General features: G+C 44.8%; 1 protein-coding gene across 5 annotated transcripts in view; it reads right to left on the bottom strand.

The window, feature by feature from the left end:
- The window catches only part of TP63 (tumor protein p63), a 152,020-nt gene that overhangs the window by 37,098 nt on the left and 95,601 nt on the right, over positions 1-19,321 (bottom strand). For all 5 annotated transcript variants that reach the window (XM_064385646.1, XM_064385643.1, XM_064385644.1 and 2 more), the window contains one exon: positions 12,036-12,290. In XM_064385646.1, the coding sequence (XP_064241716.1) occupies positions 12,036-12,290 (255 nt within the window). The remainder of the gene's footprint in view (positions 1-12,035; positions 12,291-19,321) is intronic.

Here is a 19,321-nt window from a genome sequence, read left to right as displayed (position 1 = left end):
ATAGCTGCAAGGAGCTTTGGACTGGGAGCTGCATTCCGGGGTCCAGGCAGGCAGCCTGGTAACTGAACCTCTGCACTGCCTTTGATCAAGCGTATTACAGAACATCCTTCCACCAACAGTGCTCAGGGTGACTACAGAAAAGTAGCAAACAGTTAGCGGATTTGCTCCAGGTCACAAAGCAAGCTCATCTCACAGCACCTAGATGAGTAGAGGTTTTTTTTCTATTTTAAGAAAAAAAAAAAGAAAAAAGAAAAAAAGAAAGGAAAAACTGTTCCGTGCTCTGAAAGAAGCTAATCAGATTATTAAAGTGCTTAAAAGTTTAATGAAGAAATCAAGGCTATTAAGCAAACATTCAGCTTGATGTCTCTTTTCCTTCTTACCCACCCTTCCTCAATGCATTCAAAATCTCTTTTTGCTATGGTATAACATGTTTGAACAGGTACTGAGATACAAACAAGTCTTGGCCCCATCTCATACAGAATGGATTGGTTGCAGATGTTCTCCTGCAAGCTACATCTTGCCTCCTGCAAGAGCATTCATCTCCAAAACACATCATTTCACCTAGTTTGCCTGAAGCCAAAACTCAAAGGTTATTTAATTTTTAATATTTTTTTATTAACTCTAACATACCTACAGCTGTGCAAGCAAAACCCCATCTGGTTTTTCAAGGCACAAAGAAGCAAGCTACTATAAGTTTAGATAAAAGTAACAAAGTTGGGGCAGTCATCTTTCTGCTCACCTCTGTAGGAGCCAACAGCAGTATCAGGGGTGCAATAAAACAAAAAACCTGCTATATTTCAGAGAAGCCTGACATATTTCACTATCTTCCTAGGACAAGTCAGACATGAGCTCATACAGTGGCAGGTGAGTCAGTGACGAGTCAGACGAGCTCCTTAATTAAGCTTTAGGGGCAGATGATCCCTCGAAGGTGTAATCAGATTGGTATGGCCAGTGGAAAAAGGGGGGGGAAAACAAGGAAGAAGAACATTTAAAAAGGCTGAGTGAACTGCTACACCCTTGCTGAGCCATGCTGGGAAGGCTGAAGGCAGAAAGCTGCCCCAAGCCCCCAGCCTGCTGGAATACCTGGCCATCCTGCACCCCCCTCCAGCAGCCAGCACCTGCCTGTGTGCTCAGCTCTGCCCCTCCAGGGAGCAGAGAAATGCTGACTTCCCCAGCCAGCAGGTCACACTGGGGTCACACTGCGGACAAAGTGCCATCCCCGGTGTCCAGTGTAAGAGACAGCCCAGGAGCTCCCCACTCAGAGGCAAGGGTTGCCAACAGCTCTGACCTGTGTGGTGGAGAAGAAAGAGGTCACAAGTCAGTCATTCCCAATCACTACCGAAATCACCTTCTCAAGTGATTTATCAACCTTTAACATGCTACCAAGCCATCTTCCTTAAGAGAAAGGACCCCATGAATTCTGTGTTTCGGAAGCTTCTCTGAAATAAGCTGCAAAACACACGTCAGAATATCAGTGCACTGAAACAAAATAGCACCATTAAACAGATTGAGATCAGCAGGGTGACTAACAGCATCAGAGCATTTTTGTTTCTTGACACCAGACATGCAGCATGGAAATGGTTTTCTTCCAGCACGTGTCCCTGCAAATTCACCCTGGAACTCGTCTCGCCCATGTAGCCGCTCCTCCTGTGCTGCAGCGCTCCCTCTGAACGCCAGCAGCATCAGCACAACCCAGCTCTCCCCATCTTTATCTTGCACAGATCAGTCTGCTGAAAAACAAGCCCAGAAAGACAGACTCCAACCTCAAGAGGCATGGCAAAGGAAATGGGCAAAAATGACTCATCAGAGAAGTCAGCACACAAAGGGAATGCCAAATAAAGGTCAAATTTATGAATTCCTTGTAGAAACTGATTGCAAAGCAATCAGTCTACATGCTTTGTCTTCGTCAAACCTTATGGAACTAATGACAACACTTCTGAAGATTTTCCTAGGCCCTCACCACTTTCTTTCTGAGTGCCAATACCATAAGAGGTTTTAGTAGGATATCTAGAAGTGCACAGACTCTTTTTTTGTTGAAGTCCTCTTTGCTCATATGCCTACAAGAACTCACCAAATATGGGCCTAAAAAAAATGACTAAGAATGAGTTGTATGAGAGGTTTTCAGGAGAAGAGATGGGAGACAAGGAACTCATTGCAAAACCAGCCACCACCCTGCTGATTAACGAAGAGGGATCATTCAGTACTCAGACACTGGACAAACACCTCATGGGAAGACTCTTTCTCTCCCACCCATGGCAGTGCTGATGCTCAAACGCAGACAGAGCGGATGCACTGCCTGCCCTGCTGCTGGCTCTGCAAACACCCTTCAGGCTGGGCACCAAGCCCAGTGGCACTGCTCACATCCCTTCCCCATGGGAATCCCTTCCAGCCTTGACTTTTAAGAGGGGGGTCCAAGGAGCTGTGGGTGAAGGTCAGATAGCAAACCTGGGCTCAGTTTTCTCCCAGTGTAAGGTCAGGAGGGAGGCAGCTCCCAGCCACAGCTCACACAGTTGAGCTAATGAGCCCTGACAAGTGGCAGGGTGAGTTTGTTAAGGCTCAGCACCACAGCTAATGCAGCACTGGTACAGCCCTGTGCTCTGCCTACAGAACAGGAACAGGCTTTCCCTGTAGCCACAGCCCCCAAATGGCCTGTATGTCAGGAATCCTCACACCTGGCAGGCCCAGGGCTGCTGAAGCTTGGTATCTCAAGCAGGGGAAGCAATAACCCAAGCAGCAAGTTTTAGCCTGGAGACACATTTCAGGTGCCTCAAAAGTTAGTCTGTAGGAAGACTCTGATGTCCTGTAAACAAAGCAAAATAAGGGGCCTGAAAGCTAAAGCTAGTGATAGGGCACACACAGCAGGCAGCAGTGTCCAGTTGCCCCCCTCAGGCATCTCACATCAGGGGTCTAAGTGTTTTACAGCATGGGATCACAGTTCTGTATTGAGGGTGGGTATTTGGAAAAGGGGAACAGGGGGAGCAGAGGGGATGACTTGCACAATGTTACCCAGATCACATCTAAATCACAGGGCAGGAGCAGCTCCGAGGCTGGGCTGGGAGCCAAAGGCAGACAGTGAGCAGGGCACCTCCTCTCCCCAGGAGGAGAGCGTGGTGCACCCCAGGGCACAACACATGCGGGGAGGAGAGCCCCAAGGCAGCGTGGCCATCACGGCTAGTGGGGAAAACAACAGGGCCACAAAATGTAGGCCCAAGTTCTGTCTCATTTGTTTAAGAAAGCCAGGTCAGCCTTCAGGTGCTGTTTTCCCGTTTCCTTCAGCACATTTTTCACCTTTCCACTAAGCTGAATTTAGATGGACTTCAGCAGCTAACATGTATCAGCAGATGATAAAACACTGCTTCTTATCAGACATGTAATATTTTGCTCTGTTAAGAAAACTCTCACAGAATACATTTAAAAAGAAATAAAACAATACAAATGAGGGAGAAGTAGCACTCTCTTCCTGCAGCTCCAAGTTTTGTTCCAATGTTTAAGTGTTATCTTGAACAACTGGAAATGGTAACGTTTGTATCAATACTCAGCTCTGTTTGCAAGAGGATCTAAGCTCTTACTTGGGCAGCTATCCTGCTGTGTTTACAATAACAAACTGACACACCTGCACACAGCAAAACCTCATGAAAAGACTTCCATTGCATAATAAAGTTCATGCTCTTTCTGTATAGAAGCCATCCCTACTCGGGACACTTCTTTTTAAAACAAAGTAGGAATTTCTTAACAGCATATAGCCTGCCAAGCACTGGAGCTAAACCCTCAGCACACAGAGCATCACCAGTGCAACACACAGAATTATTCTTGCTTCAGCACACCTCCAAACTGCTGTGTGCTCTGTATAGAGTTGGCAGGGACATAATACCTATGACAAATGCAGTATTTCAGCTGACCTAAAGAAAGGAGTGATCATCTCTATGGGCAGTCTTTGTATACATGATGAGCAATACCTCTTGCACCAGCCTCCCTGAAAAAATTTACCCAAAAGCAACTTATTCAACAGCCACTCAAATAGTTTTTGCACAACTTTTTTTTTTTTTTTTTTTTTTTTTTTTTTTTTTTTTTTGTAGGGTTGAAATATCTTCTAACAGTGCTCAGTTAGAAGTTTAAGTTACAGAGATCAGTGGTGTGGGGGAAATTGGCAACCTGTGAGGAAACCCTCCTTGCCCTGGAGCTGCTGCCTCCCTTCTGGGCCAGCAGCCGTGACCTTTGGGAAGGTAAGGAGGCAACTGTGCTGATGCTTCTCTCAGCTCTGCCAGGCTGCTTTGCATGCCTAGCACTTGTGAAATCCAGGAGAGCTCAGCAGCTTTTACATGCCAGCCCACTGGCAGTCCCAGTGTTGAATGCTACAAAAAACAAAAAAAAAACCACCAAAACACAAACAACAAAAACAACTAAAAAACACCAAAAAAAACAACCAAAAAAAAAAACCCAAAAAAAACCACACCAAAAAACCAAAGCATAAAAAAGAAAAAAAAATCCTCTCCAAAACTGCTGGTTTGGAAGCTTTGGCACTTCTGGCACCTCGGTTTCCCTTCTCTAAAATGGCGACTCCACTCCTGATTTGCCTACCAAGCAAAGGTGTTTGCTGATTAGGGAATTAATGTTTGTGCAGCACTTTGAAGATTTAAAGTACTACATTAATCCTACATGTTGTTCTTAGCAGAAGCCAATTTTTAACTAAGAGGGAGAAAAAAAAAAAAAGAAAAGCTGATTTAAATAGTGACCCTCCCCTACTTCAAGATGTTCACTCATCTCCCAACATCAGCTATTCTTATCTGGAAATGTTTTTTTAACCCTTGATTCTCACAGTTCTCAGAAACCACAAGTCTCATTCAGCTTTTATTTGAAAAATGGCTTCTTTCCAGGCTGTGGCTGTTTCTTGTAAAGTTAATTCCTTTGGTAATACTGCTGGAGGCACATTGGTATGTTTGGTGTGTGTATATACACATATACATTTTCCCCCTTTTCACACGGTGCTGTTTTTATATATGTGTAGTGAAAGATACCTAATCCAGGATTATGATTCTCTTTATTCCTTTCTCATGAAAGTAGGTGGGGCTTTTTTTGTGCAAGTTGCACTGATGAAAATTATGTTTAATTATGCTTTTTCCTCTTCACATAGACAAAAAAGTCTCCTTAAAAACCAAAAAAATGTTTCTTGCACCTCATTTTTCCCCTCAGTTTTCCTTCAAAAATAGCTAAAACTAAAATTATGAAGAAAAAATTTATGATGCCAGCAAAACTAGAAATTGCTTGTGCAAAACAGCAGAAGGATCTTCTGCCCCAGTGGGAGACACAACCCCTTCCCTCCTCTGTTCAGCCTCATGGTTTTTCACTTGCAGATCCCAGAGTAGTGTAGGATCCCTGCAGTGAGCTCTAACTCATCTCCAGTTACAGTGGGAGGGAATCAGCCACAAACATTGCAACCAAGAAGCTAAACCCTAGTGGGGAGAGGAGGTCATTCACACCTGATGCTTTCTCCCAGCAGGACAGGCATGCTGGGTGCCCCACACTGACTCTGCTGTTTGAAGATCAGGGTACACACTCAAAGCAGGAATCCCTAATTTTCAGTTCCCAGTGCTGACAAATACCAGTTCATACAGTAAGTAAATAATTTCCCTTCTCATTGCACGGGACTGTCCCTCACAGCACAGTCCTGCACCACAGCTCAGCTCTGTCACCATGGATGGCACTGGTCTGACAGCACAGAGCAAAACTCCTGCTCACACAGAGAGGCTACACTGCCTCGGTAGGCTTTACAAAATAATCGGACATAAAAAAGCAGGAAAAAAAAAGCAAGACAGCTTATATCACAAGGCATTTTCTAGAAACTGCTCCACAGGTCTGTACAGCTGCTTGTAAGGAGTAACAGAAGATGGTAACTGGTAATAAAAACAAAATATACATGACAAAGATATTATGGGGAAAAAAAACAATTACATTCTAATGGGAACCTAATGCACTGAGATCTCATTTTACTCAAGCATAAAAACCCAAACAGAAGCCAGCAGTCCCCTCCTGACTGGTTCTCACAGGTGAACTGGTTCTTCCCAGCTTTGTGAGCTTGAAAACACCTCCCTGCCGTGAGAAAGGCACCTCCTTCAAAGACAATAAGCCTGGCTCCTCTCTTTCCAGGTAGATGACCTAGGACAAGTTACTTATGCCTGAACAGCCTTGGTGTTAGGTCCTGTAATGTCACACAGGGAAACACACCTCAGAAGCTCCTCAAGCAAGAGAACACAAATGCCACCTCTCCCTGCACGAGAGCGACGGTGGCAAGTGACACCTGCCCTGTGCCAAGAGCCCATGTGTGCTGCAAGCAGCCTTTGAGGCAGACACAGCTGCTGAGGGCTTAAGGAAGCCAAATCTGAGCCACTTTTCACCTGAGACAGGTAGCACTGCTGATCTGCCACGAAGGCCTCAGCTCCCAGCACTGCTCCTGCCTGCATCCCAAACTGCAACCCCATCCTCTCCTCCACAGCCTTCTCCTTCCAGGTCGCCTCTCCAACTTTGGATTACACCATCTTGTCCTTTCATCTCTGATATATCAGCAGTGAAATAAACGTTGCAGGGGAACCTGCTGGGCTGAAGACATTTACTCCCAGAGTGGCCCCAGGTGCCCAGTTTGTCTCCTCAGGGGAGGGCTGCAAACCCCCTGTGCAAAAGAGTCTCACAAGGACCCTTCCCAAGCGCCCTGTGCAAACAGGCACAGCCTACAGCCCTGCTGACTAGGAGCCTCTGAGGAGGAGAAAACCCAAAATCCTCCAACAAGGCCTCGTTCAAACCCTCTTCCTGACAGCTTTAAATACAAGGTTAAAGGGTGAACCTGGAAAGCTCCAAGGACACTGACCAACACCACCAAGGAACCACAAAGCTGAGATTCCACAGGAATCCCCAGCACAGCATTCAGGTATATTCAGTGAGAGAGTCACCAGCCTTTAAAAAAGTTTTCACTTATGATACTGAGAGATAATCAGCAGTCAGGACATACTGGACATGACCAGAGTTACTGAAATTATGCACTAATTGAAGAGATTATTTAAGAGAACACTGAACACATAATTAGGAACTGTTGAGTCAAGGCAATGTACACATCTAATTGCCCTCTCACAGCTTCACTATGCTTATGCACAGTCCTCTAATTCATTTTATAGAGACTGGCAAAAAATGTCCCGAATTTACTATGTGGATCATAACACAGAATGTATTTAAAATAAAAATGGAATGAGTCAATCTGAAATAGAAATACTGAGATAGCCCAGCCAAGGAATCTGTTCTCTCAACCACAAAAACCTGTTATTGCTTGTGTGGACTAATTTAAGTGCATTCTTTTCAGCTTCCTTAAAATGCAGCTTTTCCAAATTCACTAACCCCAGCCAGCACAATCCACTTAGTTGCTTTCATGCATGTCACACACACTATTATCCAGCTTTGCTAGCAAAGAGAGTCTGAAATCTGAGCATTTTCTGATGGTTGAAGGTACAGCTGAGTTTACTGAGAACAGGAAAACCAGTGAGCCTGCCTGGAACATGGATTGCAGCTTTGGAGAGCTCCATGTTTCACAACAAACCCTGAAAGGACCAACCCAGCTCAGCTCCAACCTACTGCAGGGCATGAGAATAAACTGCTAAACTCAGGTATTGCCAACACCTGAATTATGCAAGTCTCGCAGGGCTTGGTGTCTTTCTTCAGCAGAATCAAAAATTTGCAAATAAATTTCAGTTTTCATTTAAAACCTTAAAGCAATTTCTTGTGATTATCAAGAAAAGTTTGAAAATATTTAGTAGATGCACCCTAAAGGCTCAAAAACCTGGGAGAGAATAAGAAGAACCTGTTCGTCTTTTAAAAGAAGAGTCTCATGACTTATAAGGTGGTATCTTGCTTTTGGGGATGGGCGGATCAGATTTTTTGATAGCTTGCATTTGGCAGTAACGTTCACTTTTACTTACCTTTACATACAACTCTAATTTTTACTTTCCTACTGCAATCATGCTTTCCCCCATTTAACAGGTTCTGCCAGTGGCAGGTGATTGCCAAATATTTTTTAGGGGGAAAAGGGAGTGCAGCTGTTTATTTATTTGAGCTCCAGGTGGGGAAGGTCGACACGCAACTTCCACAAAGCAAAAAAATCTGAGGTGCCACACTTTGGAAATGCCTTGTTTTCTTCTGCTGCAGAAACAGGAGAAGATATTGCAATGCATGGGCATATGGGAATTCTCCCACAATAAATGAGACACTATTCTGCTTAAGTTCTTACTTCACCCAATTCAGAGGGCTTCTCCCTCAACCTCAACAACCTACTCTGTTTCATCATTACAAACAATAACTGCTTGTTCCTTTGTAGCATGGTTTTCAAGAAGGTTTTATTGCATGAGGGTGCATGCGAGAAACTTTGTTCAATTTAGACTATAAAGGCTTTTGTTTTCAAACATTTCAATAGAATTTCAATTGTTAAAGATTTTCCTTCTGAAAAGGCTGATTAACCTGCTTATATCCTTACTCACGTTCTGAGGTCATTAATTAAAAAAATAATCAAGGATGCTTATGAAGTCCTCTGCAATCCAATCTCAATTTGTCATCATTAATTAGATCAACATTGCATACAAATGAGACCTAACCTGATTAGACAGCATGTTTTACTGGAATTCCTACTGACGGTCATAAAAGACTTCAGAGAGAAAATCTGCAATATTTTCAAAGCGAACTGCTCATACATATGGAATCACCCTGTCACCTAGCATCAGCTAGCGTTTCTCTTTGTAATTTTGGCCTTTTTTTTTTCCTCCCCCCCCAATTAAGAGCCCATCACAACCCTGAGAAGAGAAGCTGTCACACTCATCTTCCTCCCAGCCTATATTACACAAATACTGCTGATTTTGCAGAGTGTCCATTGTCCTAGGACAATAAACCTCCCCCTCTGCAGAATTTGGAGGAGAAAATAACACCAAAAAGTTTTAAGAAAAAAATTATTCCAGGTCTCTTTTCAGAAACATAGCATATAAATAACCAGCAAGTATGCTCTCTACTTTCCCCCACATCCAACAGAAGTAACCTTGGGATCTAAATGCACAAAATGACTTAGAAACCTGAAGCACCTTCACAGGTCTCCAATCACTCTGTAAAGCAGCTCTTGCTTTCTGGAGAAATAATCTATTCCTCTTCCCCAGCTCACTGCCTTTACTCCCATGACCTAATCTGACATGACTCAGCCCAGAAGATCAGAGGAGCTCTGGTGAAGCACAGTGCCAGCCAGGACAGCAGGTCCTCTGTCAGGCACCACCAACCCCTTCTCAGAAGGACAAGGTGGGTCAGACTGGCTCATCCCCTCCATAAAGGGGGAAAGTGCAACACAATGGATTTCCTTACTTAATATTGTTATCCAGAGAACTGCAAGAGGGAAAATTAGGAAAATAAAATAGACAACTAAACCAAACAAAGTAAGAAACAAGGCTTTCAAGTTTTGGACTCTTAATAAGGGTGTGGTCATCAAGTAATTACACTTTTAATAGGTCACTGCAGTGGAAGAAACTCTTCCAGTTGGGTAAGTTCCTAATCCATCATTAAAAAAGACGACAGGCATTAATCAAAGTGTATGAAGTCACATGGGGGGGGAGCAACTCCAAGAACTTGCTCTTGCTGAGAGGATGGGGCAATCACTCCTGCTTTCATCAACATTTCATGCGTGTTTCCACACTTCTCAGGACGACAGTGGGAAGCAGAGCCTTCACGTCCTTCCCCACCCACCCCACTGATAAAGCTGTCGAACGCAGATTACCAACTGCTCAAGAGCTCATGTGAAATGAGTTGGTGGATTAATTAGCAGAAGGGCAGAGCTCTGAAGATGGATAGATGCTCTGCTTCACAAGGTGTATTGATTGAAGGTCCCCAGCCAGCAGCACAGGACTGTCATAATCCACTGTGAATGTACAGCTCACTGCCAGCTCCTGCACGAGCAGCTAAATCTGGGTCACTTGGCTCAGTGCAGGGACACCTGGACCACACTCCCTCCCCCCTAATCAGACAGCTATTTAAGAGCCCATTCCTTTAGTAAAATACATGGACTTAGACCTGAACAGACTTGCAACATGCATGGGGAATACGCCTGCATCTGCTGGTCCACATCAGGGCAATGAAAATGTAGGGAAGGCTAAATGAGCCTTTCCCCAGGCTGCACACATCAGATGACTGCAGTCACCAAACAGTAATTTAATTTCTTTTTCAAAGTTAGCATGTAATCTGAGCTTTGACCACTACCTAGATCCACATTGAAATTCAGCCCTCACTTCTACCCCAAAAAGCCACTATCACTGAGGTGAAACATCTCATTTAAGCTTGCTAGTAGCTCTCCTGCCTTCATCTCTGCTGGAGCAACCTACTACATACGTTCAAACCTCATTTCAAAAGGCTGCTTTTTGTAGTTGAAAGGACAGCATCAAACACTCTGGCTCCTTGCAGCTGTGCTAGATAATTCTTTGTACCATACGTATCAAAAGAGAACGTCTTTTCATATCTCCTTCAAAGGACCCTCTCCAGAACAGCTAGCAAAAATCCAAGCCAGCATTTTCTTGCCCTGAGAAATGCAAAGTAGAACTGACCAAGAGTTTCCTTTACCTAAAGGGAATTGAAAATAAATATTGTGTGCAGTGCAATAGGAGAAACAAGGACATAAAACAAGTGCGAAGTACAGCAGAGCTTCGCTCCACAGGCTGATGAGTAAAAAATGCAATTTCAACCTCACTTAGAAATACCTCACCCTTTTATGCATAAACAAATGAAAATCTGGTTGTGACTGGACCTATCGCACTTTTACCCCACTTAACACAATTTTCTGAATAAAGTTATTAATGTCAGTTCTAGACAAATTTTACCAGAAAAGGCTTTTAAAATATAAGGCACATAGCCTTAGAGTGATCTGTGGTTATATGGCATCTTTTTCCAGATGAGAGCACAAGGGCTGTGCTGCTTTGCTGGCAGCAGTAGCTGGGAGGGTTTTTTTAGTTGCATTTGCAGCTAGATTATATCTGAGATCAAAGCAGTTCCTCAGATTAAAAAGAAAAATAAAAAAAACCCCACACCATTTTAATGCTCTTAGCTTTTCGTATAAAGTCCTTCTTTTTTTGCTTAAAAAAAAAAAATTAAGTCCTTGCTTTTATTCAGGTAGTGGAGGGCAGGACACTATTCAATGCATCTACTGCAAGTGCCAGCAGGAGAGGAAGGCAAATATTGAACATATTGAAGATAACAATATTCTCCACTGTAAAAATCTCAAACTTTAGAGCCCCAAACCACAACAGCTGGCTTTACAGCTCCAGCAGTGCTGTGTCCTGAGCTATGAAGTCTCTAGAGATTGAACAATCAAGCCAGCACCCCCAAGAATCAAGATCTGGGCTTCAGGCTTCTGCCTTTTTTTTTTGTTAGGAAGTGTTCTGACAGCAAAGTGTTAAATAAAAAACCCAAAACACCAAACCAACAACAAAACTCTACAATAAAACAACCCCACCCCCTTCAACAAAACCCCAGACAACACAGAGGGCTGATCCCAGCTGGTGACACACCGGGGTTCCCATACCAGCTGAGAGAGGAGAAGGAGACAAAGTGACAGCCTCCCACTCCATGGGTCTGAGCAAGGAGCACCAACTGCACCTGCATGCCAAACCTCACAGAAACCCAGGGATGTTGGAGAAAGCCAAGGGAAGCACTGAGGCAATGCTAATGCCCACCTCAGGTTTTACGCCACTGCTCCTGCTAGGCCCAGAGAGAGCCACTCGTTCATCATGCATGATCTCTACGTGACTGGTTTTTGCAAGGCATTTTAGTCTCCTGGGATTTAGTGGTATTACTGAGGGTTAAATTCCCACCACACCCTCTCAGAGCAACCAAGATAAATGTCTCCCTTCTGTGTGACACATCACGCCCTGCAGAGGACTCGGGTCACTTTGTTCTTGCACAAGCCTGGGTATGTATTACAGGATAAAGTCACTACGGGCAAGGGGACCAAAGGCAGCGAAGGGATGCTGTGTCCTTACCGTCCATGTTGCTGACTTTGCTGTGCTGGACTGTTGAAATGATACATCGAAGCTGTGAGGTCCTGGGTAGTCTGTGTTGGAAGGGATGGCTGGGGAGGGAGAGAGGGCGTCAAAAGTCGAGCTGGGCTGGGCGTAGGGCGAGGGGGCCGTGACGCTGTTCTGCGCGTGCTCCGTGTTGTAAGGGCTGGTGGAGGAAGAACCATTCTGGATCTGCTGGTCCATGCTGTTCAGGAGCCCCAGGTTCGTGTACTGTGGCTGCAGGCAAAGAGATGCACAGGAGTGTTAGAGGAGATGCATCAGCACAGGCTGGCCAGACGTGGCACAGCCTCCACCATGGAGGATGCACAGCACCATCTCAGCACCACTGCTCCTGTCACACCAGGAGGGAGATTTGCAAAGGATATCCCCCTCTTTACACTGGTGACTGAAACAGAAAGGAGCACAGCTTCTCAGTCACACACTGGATCAACAGTGAGAAACAGCCTGTGCATAACCAGGAGGCGATTTACAGGGCAGAAAGCCATCACAGAGCAACAGGCTTGCTACATCTAGCACCACAGTCAGACCTTTTCAAAGGTACTGCTGGCTTCTATCAGGTTTCAGCAGGTTCACTACAGTGCAACTGGCTCTAACTTGTACAAGGCTGCACCATCTTCAACAGTCTGATGCTCTACACAAAGGCCATGGATCTGATCCCACTACACAGAATGACACCAGGACCTCCAACTCAGGTGGTAACTGTGCTGAAATGTGACTCAGAGGAAAAACGGTCCGGTGCCACTGTCTGCACCTTGCTTTCAACTCCCAGTGACCAGCCACAGATGGTGGTGGAGAATTAAAGTTCTCAACAAGTAGAATGGAAACAGACAGCATGGAAGGCTTCTTCTCTTAAGAAGAATCAGTTGTAAAGTTAACTGCTAGTAGTTAACTACCTATGCTTAAGTGCTACTTAGCACTTTAAAAGCCTTCAAGTACAAACAATATATGAAACAACTGGAAGACATCAAAACTACAAACCTCTGAGAGCAGAGTACAGAAAGGGCAAAGGTTGGATTAAAGAGAGGTCAACAGAAAAAAATACATCTAATACCTAAATTCAATGTGTAGCCATGGTCCCCCACCTCAAAGAGAGGGGAACACAGTTTAGAGGAAAGTGACAAGAATAAGCAAATCCTTTTAATGTCATAATGTAATGTGACAGTCAATGACAACTTCTCAGCCTGGAAAAAAGGCTATGAGAAGAAAGATGGAACTCAGCAAGATTGAAGGTGATAAATTCCTAGACAACATGGAAAAAGAGCAAACACGAAATTAATTTTCATGTTCTCTTAAAAGAGGAGTTGGGGAATAAGCAAACATCTTGAGCAGAATTTTGGCTTAAACACACAGTTATTCTTCACAAAACACTTATGCTTCACAAAACCCACAAATAAACATGGATTTTTTTTGCTACAAAATATCACAATACTAAAAGCCTAAGTTCAAAAAGGCAGGAGACAAATTCTGCTTGAGAAAAATCCATCAAAACAAGCATATCTGATTTTTAAAATTCTGAACTACCAACGCTTGGAAGCTAGGAGAGCATTCTGGAGAAAGTTACACAACTGCCACATGATTTTAATCCTCGGAAGAACACAGCACTGGCCAGAGTGACAGAGCAGCAGGCAAGTGGGATTCAGTCAGGTACCCTGGGTTCACAGCCTCATCCCTGTGCATTCCCAAGGGCACTAACTGTGCCCTCCTCAGGGCAAGCAGCATCACAAAGGTTTGTGGTGCCCATTCCCAGCAGCTCTGGGCTCAGCCAAGAACATGCAGCAAGAAAGGCACCTGGTTCTGCTGTTAGCTGCTGACACAGCAGAAGGGACTCAAGCTCTTTCTCTCATCCAAGGCTCCAAGCAGCTCATGCCCCTCAATGTCCTGTAGCTCCAGTCCCACAGGGATCAAGCTCACCTATGTGTCAGTAGTTCAGCTACTCTGCTCACAACTTCCCTCATCTTTCCAACGGTTATTCCTCTTCTTATCAGCCACGAAGCAAAGGCTCCCTGAGTCAGAGCACCAACCACAAGATCCATAACAAAAAGCTTTCTCAATACTGGGAATCCCAGCAGCCCTACTGAAGCTTCGAGTAGCACAACACTCCTCCAAAGACCTGAAAGGGAAGGGCACAACCTGTCTGCTGAGCTCTCCTGGGAACTTTGGATAAGCCATTCAATACCCAGCTTTACCAGTCACTTCAGCCTTTCACAGAGGAAAACAGGATGGTCCCTTGACAAAGATGAGGTGTCTTTCATGTGCCCAAAAAATTCACATTTTCAGCTGTACTTCAGAATGGAAGTAGAGAAATTTAATCCACCCACTGCAGCTCTCCCTTAGGTTTCTATTTCACTAGAAGAAGCTAATATTTTGTGGGGGTTTTATTAAACACTCAAGGTGATGCTGGTGCTCTGAGATCTTCAGTGAGGCACATGGGACCTTCCAGAGATGGATCAGCTTACTACTAGGAGCTGTGCTGTGAGGTTGTGATCGGGGGGAACAGCACAGAAAACTTCATTTTGGAAGCTGGGATAGGCTGCAGAGAGAAGGGAGAGGTGGTTCCCTGCCTCGCCGACTTGCTGTGTCCTTGGGCAAGGCACCTCTCCTCCCCCTCCACCCTCACCGTACTGCAGGCAGCAAGGTCTGCAGGGCAGGGATTGCTCCTCACCGTGTAAAAAGCCCAGCACTTAATGGGCCTCCTTTGTCTCAGGCCTGCAGGCAGCAGAGTAATAAAAGCAATTATATATTGAGTCCTAATCCTGGGTGAACCAGTGACTCAGGTTAGTCATTTGCCCTCCTTGCCTCAGTTTCCCCCTCTGGAGCAGTGTGGATGTTATTAGTGCCCAGCACCCCTGTTAGATGGGAGAGCTTGTGTTTAATTGGACTCAAAGCTAAATAGTTGATGGGGGAGAGAGCTATCCAGACTGGTTCTTCTTCTCCAAAAGGAGATTGCAGCTTTGGCAGCAGAGATGACAGTTATGTCTCATCTCCTGCAGGCTATTCACTCAACCAAGACCTATTTAACGGACTTTTGGTACACGTCTTCCCTCGAGGCTAATTCCATATGGAAATAGCCAGAATTCTGACGTGCTGTACCAGGAAGAGTCTTCGACCTGATCAATAATTTTGCATTTCATCAAAAAACAACCCTCCTGCCCCAGAATATCCTAGTGAGACCTGAAGACTTCTCAAAAATGTAGAAGCACCATTCAATTGTTTCATTCCTCACGGAGATTATAATCAGACACACTCCCTAACCAGCAAATGATGAGAAGACAGCTGTGATGAAAACAGTCTCCTACACCAGCTCAGACACACAGACAGCAGAACAATAGTGTTTCAGCTTTCACTTAAAAACTATTTCTCTAATCCCAGGCCACTTAAGCTAATGGGGAAAGATGGCCAAACGAGCGGTCAGTGTTAACAAGACAGCACAGCCTGGAAATGCTGAAGGTGCTGCCTGGGATCCAATTAAACAAAAATAATAAAATAAGTGTCCCATTAAAATGTAAAATATCCTTCAGATATTCCAAGATCCTTTTCATTCCTTTCAGTCCAGGGACCATCTGTCTAAATGTTATCGGCGGAGCAGCCATTCCAGTGCATTTATACACTCGCATGCCACAGCCGAATGCCGTGTCCCCATTTGCTCTTTAAATAACTATTAATCTCCTTGCACTTATCCTCATGCTGACACAAGCAGCTGTTGGACTCCCCTTGTGCTGCTTCGAGTCCCGCCAGCCTTTCACCTTCCCTGGCCCCTGGTCCCCTCCCCAGGCAGGTGCTCCATCCCTGGGACAAAGCCACCGGGTTTGCACAGCCCAGCACTAAGCCCGGTCTCCCAGCCATGCCCCAAGGCAGGCACGCAGTTGTTTGCGCTCAAGGGGTCAACACCTGAACTGCTCGCAAGGTTTTGGAGGAATCTGATAAGGCTCGGGGAGGCACACGCCTTCTGACAACAGGACAATTAGAGGGGCAGCAGGCCCGGGGAAGGCACACGCAGGAATTCAGCCCTTCGGCCCCTTGAGTGGGGAGAACAAAGAGAGGCTGCAGACTGTCTGCAAGGTATTGCCCCTGGGGAGGGGGCTGCAGGGCGTGTGTTTGCACACACACCGCTTCCTTTCACCGTCCGCTGAAAGGAACACAACAGCACTTCATCCAGAATTAATTCTCGGCTGGTTGGGAGCCCAGAATTTAACACATGCTCATATTTTGCTATGGGGTTGTTTTAAATGACTGAAATGTAGCCCGACCACTGATTCCTGAAATAAAGAGAAAGCTATTTGGTGGAAAGAAAGGAATTGCATCTAAAGCTGAAAGAACAGATTATCTAATTTTCAGAGCCTTTGTTTGCTATTTTGTTCCCTCCACCGAATTTCTGAAACTATTAATATCACTGAACCATTATAAAAACCTTCAGGCAAGTCTAACAGCAAATAATTAGAGAGCTACAATTAGATCTTAGACCATGTATTTCGGAACATCATTTCAACAACGCGTCTTGAACTATCAGTTTCGCTTCCTACATCCCATCAGGTTCACTTTCGGGTTCTCATGCTAACTCATGCTTGTGGGTTGGGAGAAACAGTTCTGCAGGAGGGGCTGCTGAATTAAAACCAGACTGAAAGCCGGGGATGGTTTAAGCAGGGTTCTGGCTCCGGGAGGGTGGATCTGCCCCGGGCACACGGGGACAGGGCACAGCAGAGCCGGTAGCCAGCGGCTCCGGGGCGCTTGCCACCAGAGGGCAACGCAAATGCTCCGGAGCGGGGGAAGATGCCCCAGCCCACCCAAACCCGGGTCCTTCTCAGACTGCCCTGCAGCAAGAACCCAGCCCTGGCTCTCCAGCCTAAAGCCCAGTGTGTGAATTAATGTGGTTATGAGAAAGATCTGCAAAAAGACCCTCCGTTGGAAAGGAAGTAACTAATGCAAGTCATGAAAAGCTCGGAAGGGGACTTCCACGCCAAAATCCCCTAAAATACACAGCTCCAGCTATTAACTACCCAATTAGCAGCATTTCAGAGAGTTTTGAGAGTTTCTCCACTTGAGAAAATAGACCAAAAATTACCATCTTCAGGTGTAGAATGCCTAGATGCCTCCACCCCTATCAAAACCCTTCTTCCTAATACCAAAGAACAAGCATTACCATACACACCTACTGACTGCATTTTGATTCTCACCACTGGGTCTACACAGTGTCCAACTCCTCACAAGCCTTGCAAAACACCTGGTGCTTATTCTCCAAAGATAAGAGATGATGAAACGAATAAACTACCATAGTTATTAGCAACAAGATTTGCACAGCACTTTGGAAATCCTGTGCTTTGTCCTTAACCACACCACAATGATGCACTAGGGCTACCTCTTGAAGGACTAGTAAGCATCTTATGGCAATATTTCAGTGCTGGCCCAGGGAAACATTCAGATTCCTGCTGGAGAACAGCTATGTTAAAATCAGCAGGAGAAATGTTTCCTATCCAAATTAGATTACAGACACCTCAAATATATCCAGAAATATTGAAATCCACCTAAGTTTTCAAACCTTCCTAGCAAAGGATTTTAGTAGGTGGAAATAAGTCCCTTAAGCTTAATAGAAAGGCTTCTATCACAATTATTAACCAAGATATTGCTGACTGCCAGCTGCTCTGATGGCAGCTGATACAATACCCCATGTCAGCACTCTGCTTGTGCCATGACAGAGCAGTGCCAAGAAATAAAGGGCTCCACCCATGGCCCTCAGCTAAGATCAGGGCTGAAGCAGATAGCTCTCTCATTGCAATGAAAGCTGTGATTTGGTTTGCCTCTCTAGTCTGTTTTCTCATATTAAAAAAACCCTCAAACAAAAAACATACAAAAAAAAAAAGAGGGAGAGAAAGACTGAAAAATTTCAAACTCAGTTTGGACACTGCTGTGGTCCCCTTCAAGCTATGAGGGGAAGAAATGCACAGTTTATTTCAATACCAGTTCGGCCACACTCCCTCCAGTTCTAAAATGGAAACAAATCCTGTGGGTCTATTTTGCAGAGGCTTTTCCACAGAACTACTGTGCAGCTGAGTACACCAAGTACTTGGAAACTCTCAGATAAAATGATAATGTGCACCATATACTCGATGTGAAAAGCAAGGGAACAAGTAACTTTGGTTGAACCAAAGATACCAACACTTATCAAGATTGATTTGTTCTAGTATGGTGCCTGGAAACCTATCTGATTTGAGTAATCCCACTCTTGGGTCATTGCTTTTTCCAGGAAGAGAGGAGGTTATTTCCCATCCCAGTGGTATAACAAGTTCCCAGGGCAGTGGAGAGCACTGGATTAAAAGAAGCCTTGGAGTCAATCACTCCTGTCCTGGATATTAGATCTGCTGCAGCACCACCAAACAGCCTCTTCCCTAAGCTCAATCCCACCTGTAAGCAGGGAGCACAAATATTTCTGCACATTTCCTCCTGTACTATTAGGAAGGGAATCTGTTTGAGATCTGCAGGGCTGTGCAATATGTACAATTTTAAGAAACTAAATTCAAGACTAATAAAGAAAAAAAAAATCATCTTCTTCCAAGAAGAACAAAACCCAAAACCTCATGAGTGACACAATCCTTCTGCACAGGTATTTCATGTTAAGTAGTTAGATAAACTCAGAAGTTGCCTGGACAGCTTCCAACATCACCTAAACACAAGGAAAGCCTAAGGAAGACACTCCATTTCAATCAGCTGGGGAGGAGAAAAAACCAAACCCAACCAAACCCCTACAACTACTCTCTTCCCCTCAAAAAAACCCACCACTAAATGACCAACCCAAATCATACCACTATGTTTCGAGCTTTAAAAACTTGACTGCTCTGCTCACTTTACCAGAGCATCTCTTCCATCCCCAACAGCCCTATGGCCCAGCTGGTGAACAATACACCAAAGAAGCTGAACAATTAGTGTACATCAAACACACACAGAATCACTCTTGAAAAAATCTGGCTTGTACACTGGAGGAGGCAGAAGAGTCTGTGCCATTTTCACTGGGATGAGCTATTCCAGCAGGCACGCAGTGCCACATCTGCACCCTTCAGGTTCACAGAAGCAGCACAATTTTAAGAGCCATACCCTGTACGGCTGCAGGTCACATTTCACTGAGCCACAGTACTGTTGAACACAGCAGAACTTCACGTTCAAGTTAGAGTCCACATATGCAAGTATTTGTGGGCTCAGAGAATGAGACAAATTAACAAAAAGCAATTCCTGTCCACCCACAAGAGATGTAAGCTTTG

Source organism: Passer domesticus, chromosome 11 (assembly GCF_036417665.1).
Source record: "Passer domesticus isolate bPasDom1 chromosome 11, bPasDom1.hap1, whole genome shotgun sequence".
Lineage (NCBI taxonomy): Eukaryota > Metazoa > Chordata > Aves > Passeriformes > Passeridae > Passer > Passer domesticus.
This window is presented reverse-complemented; position numbering and strand designations above follow the sequence as displayed.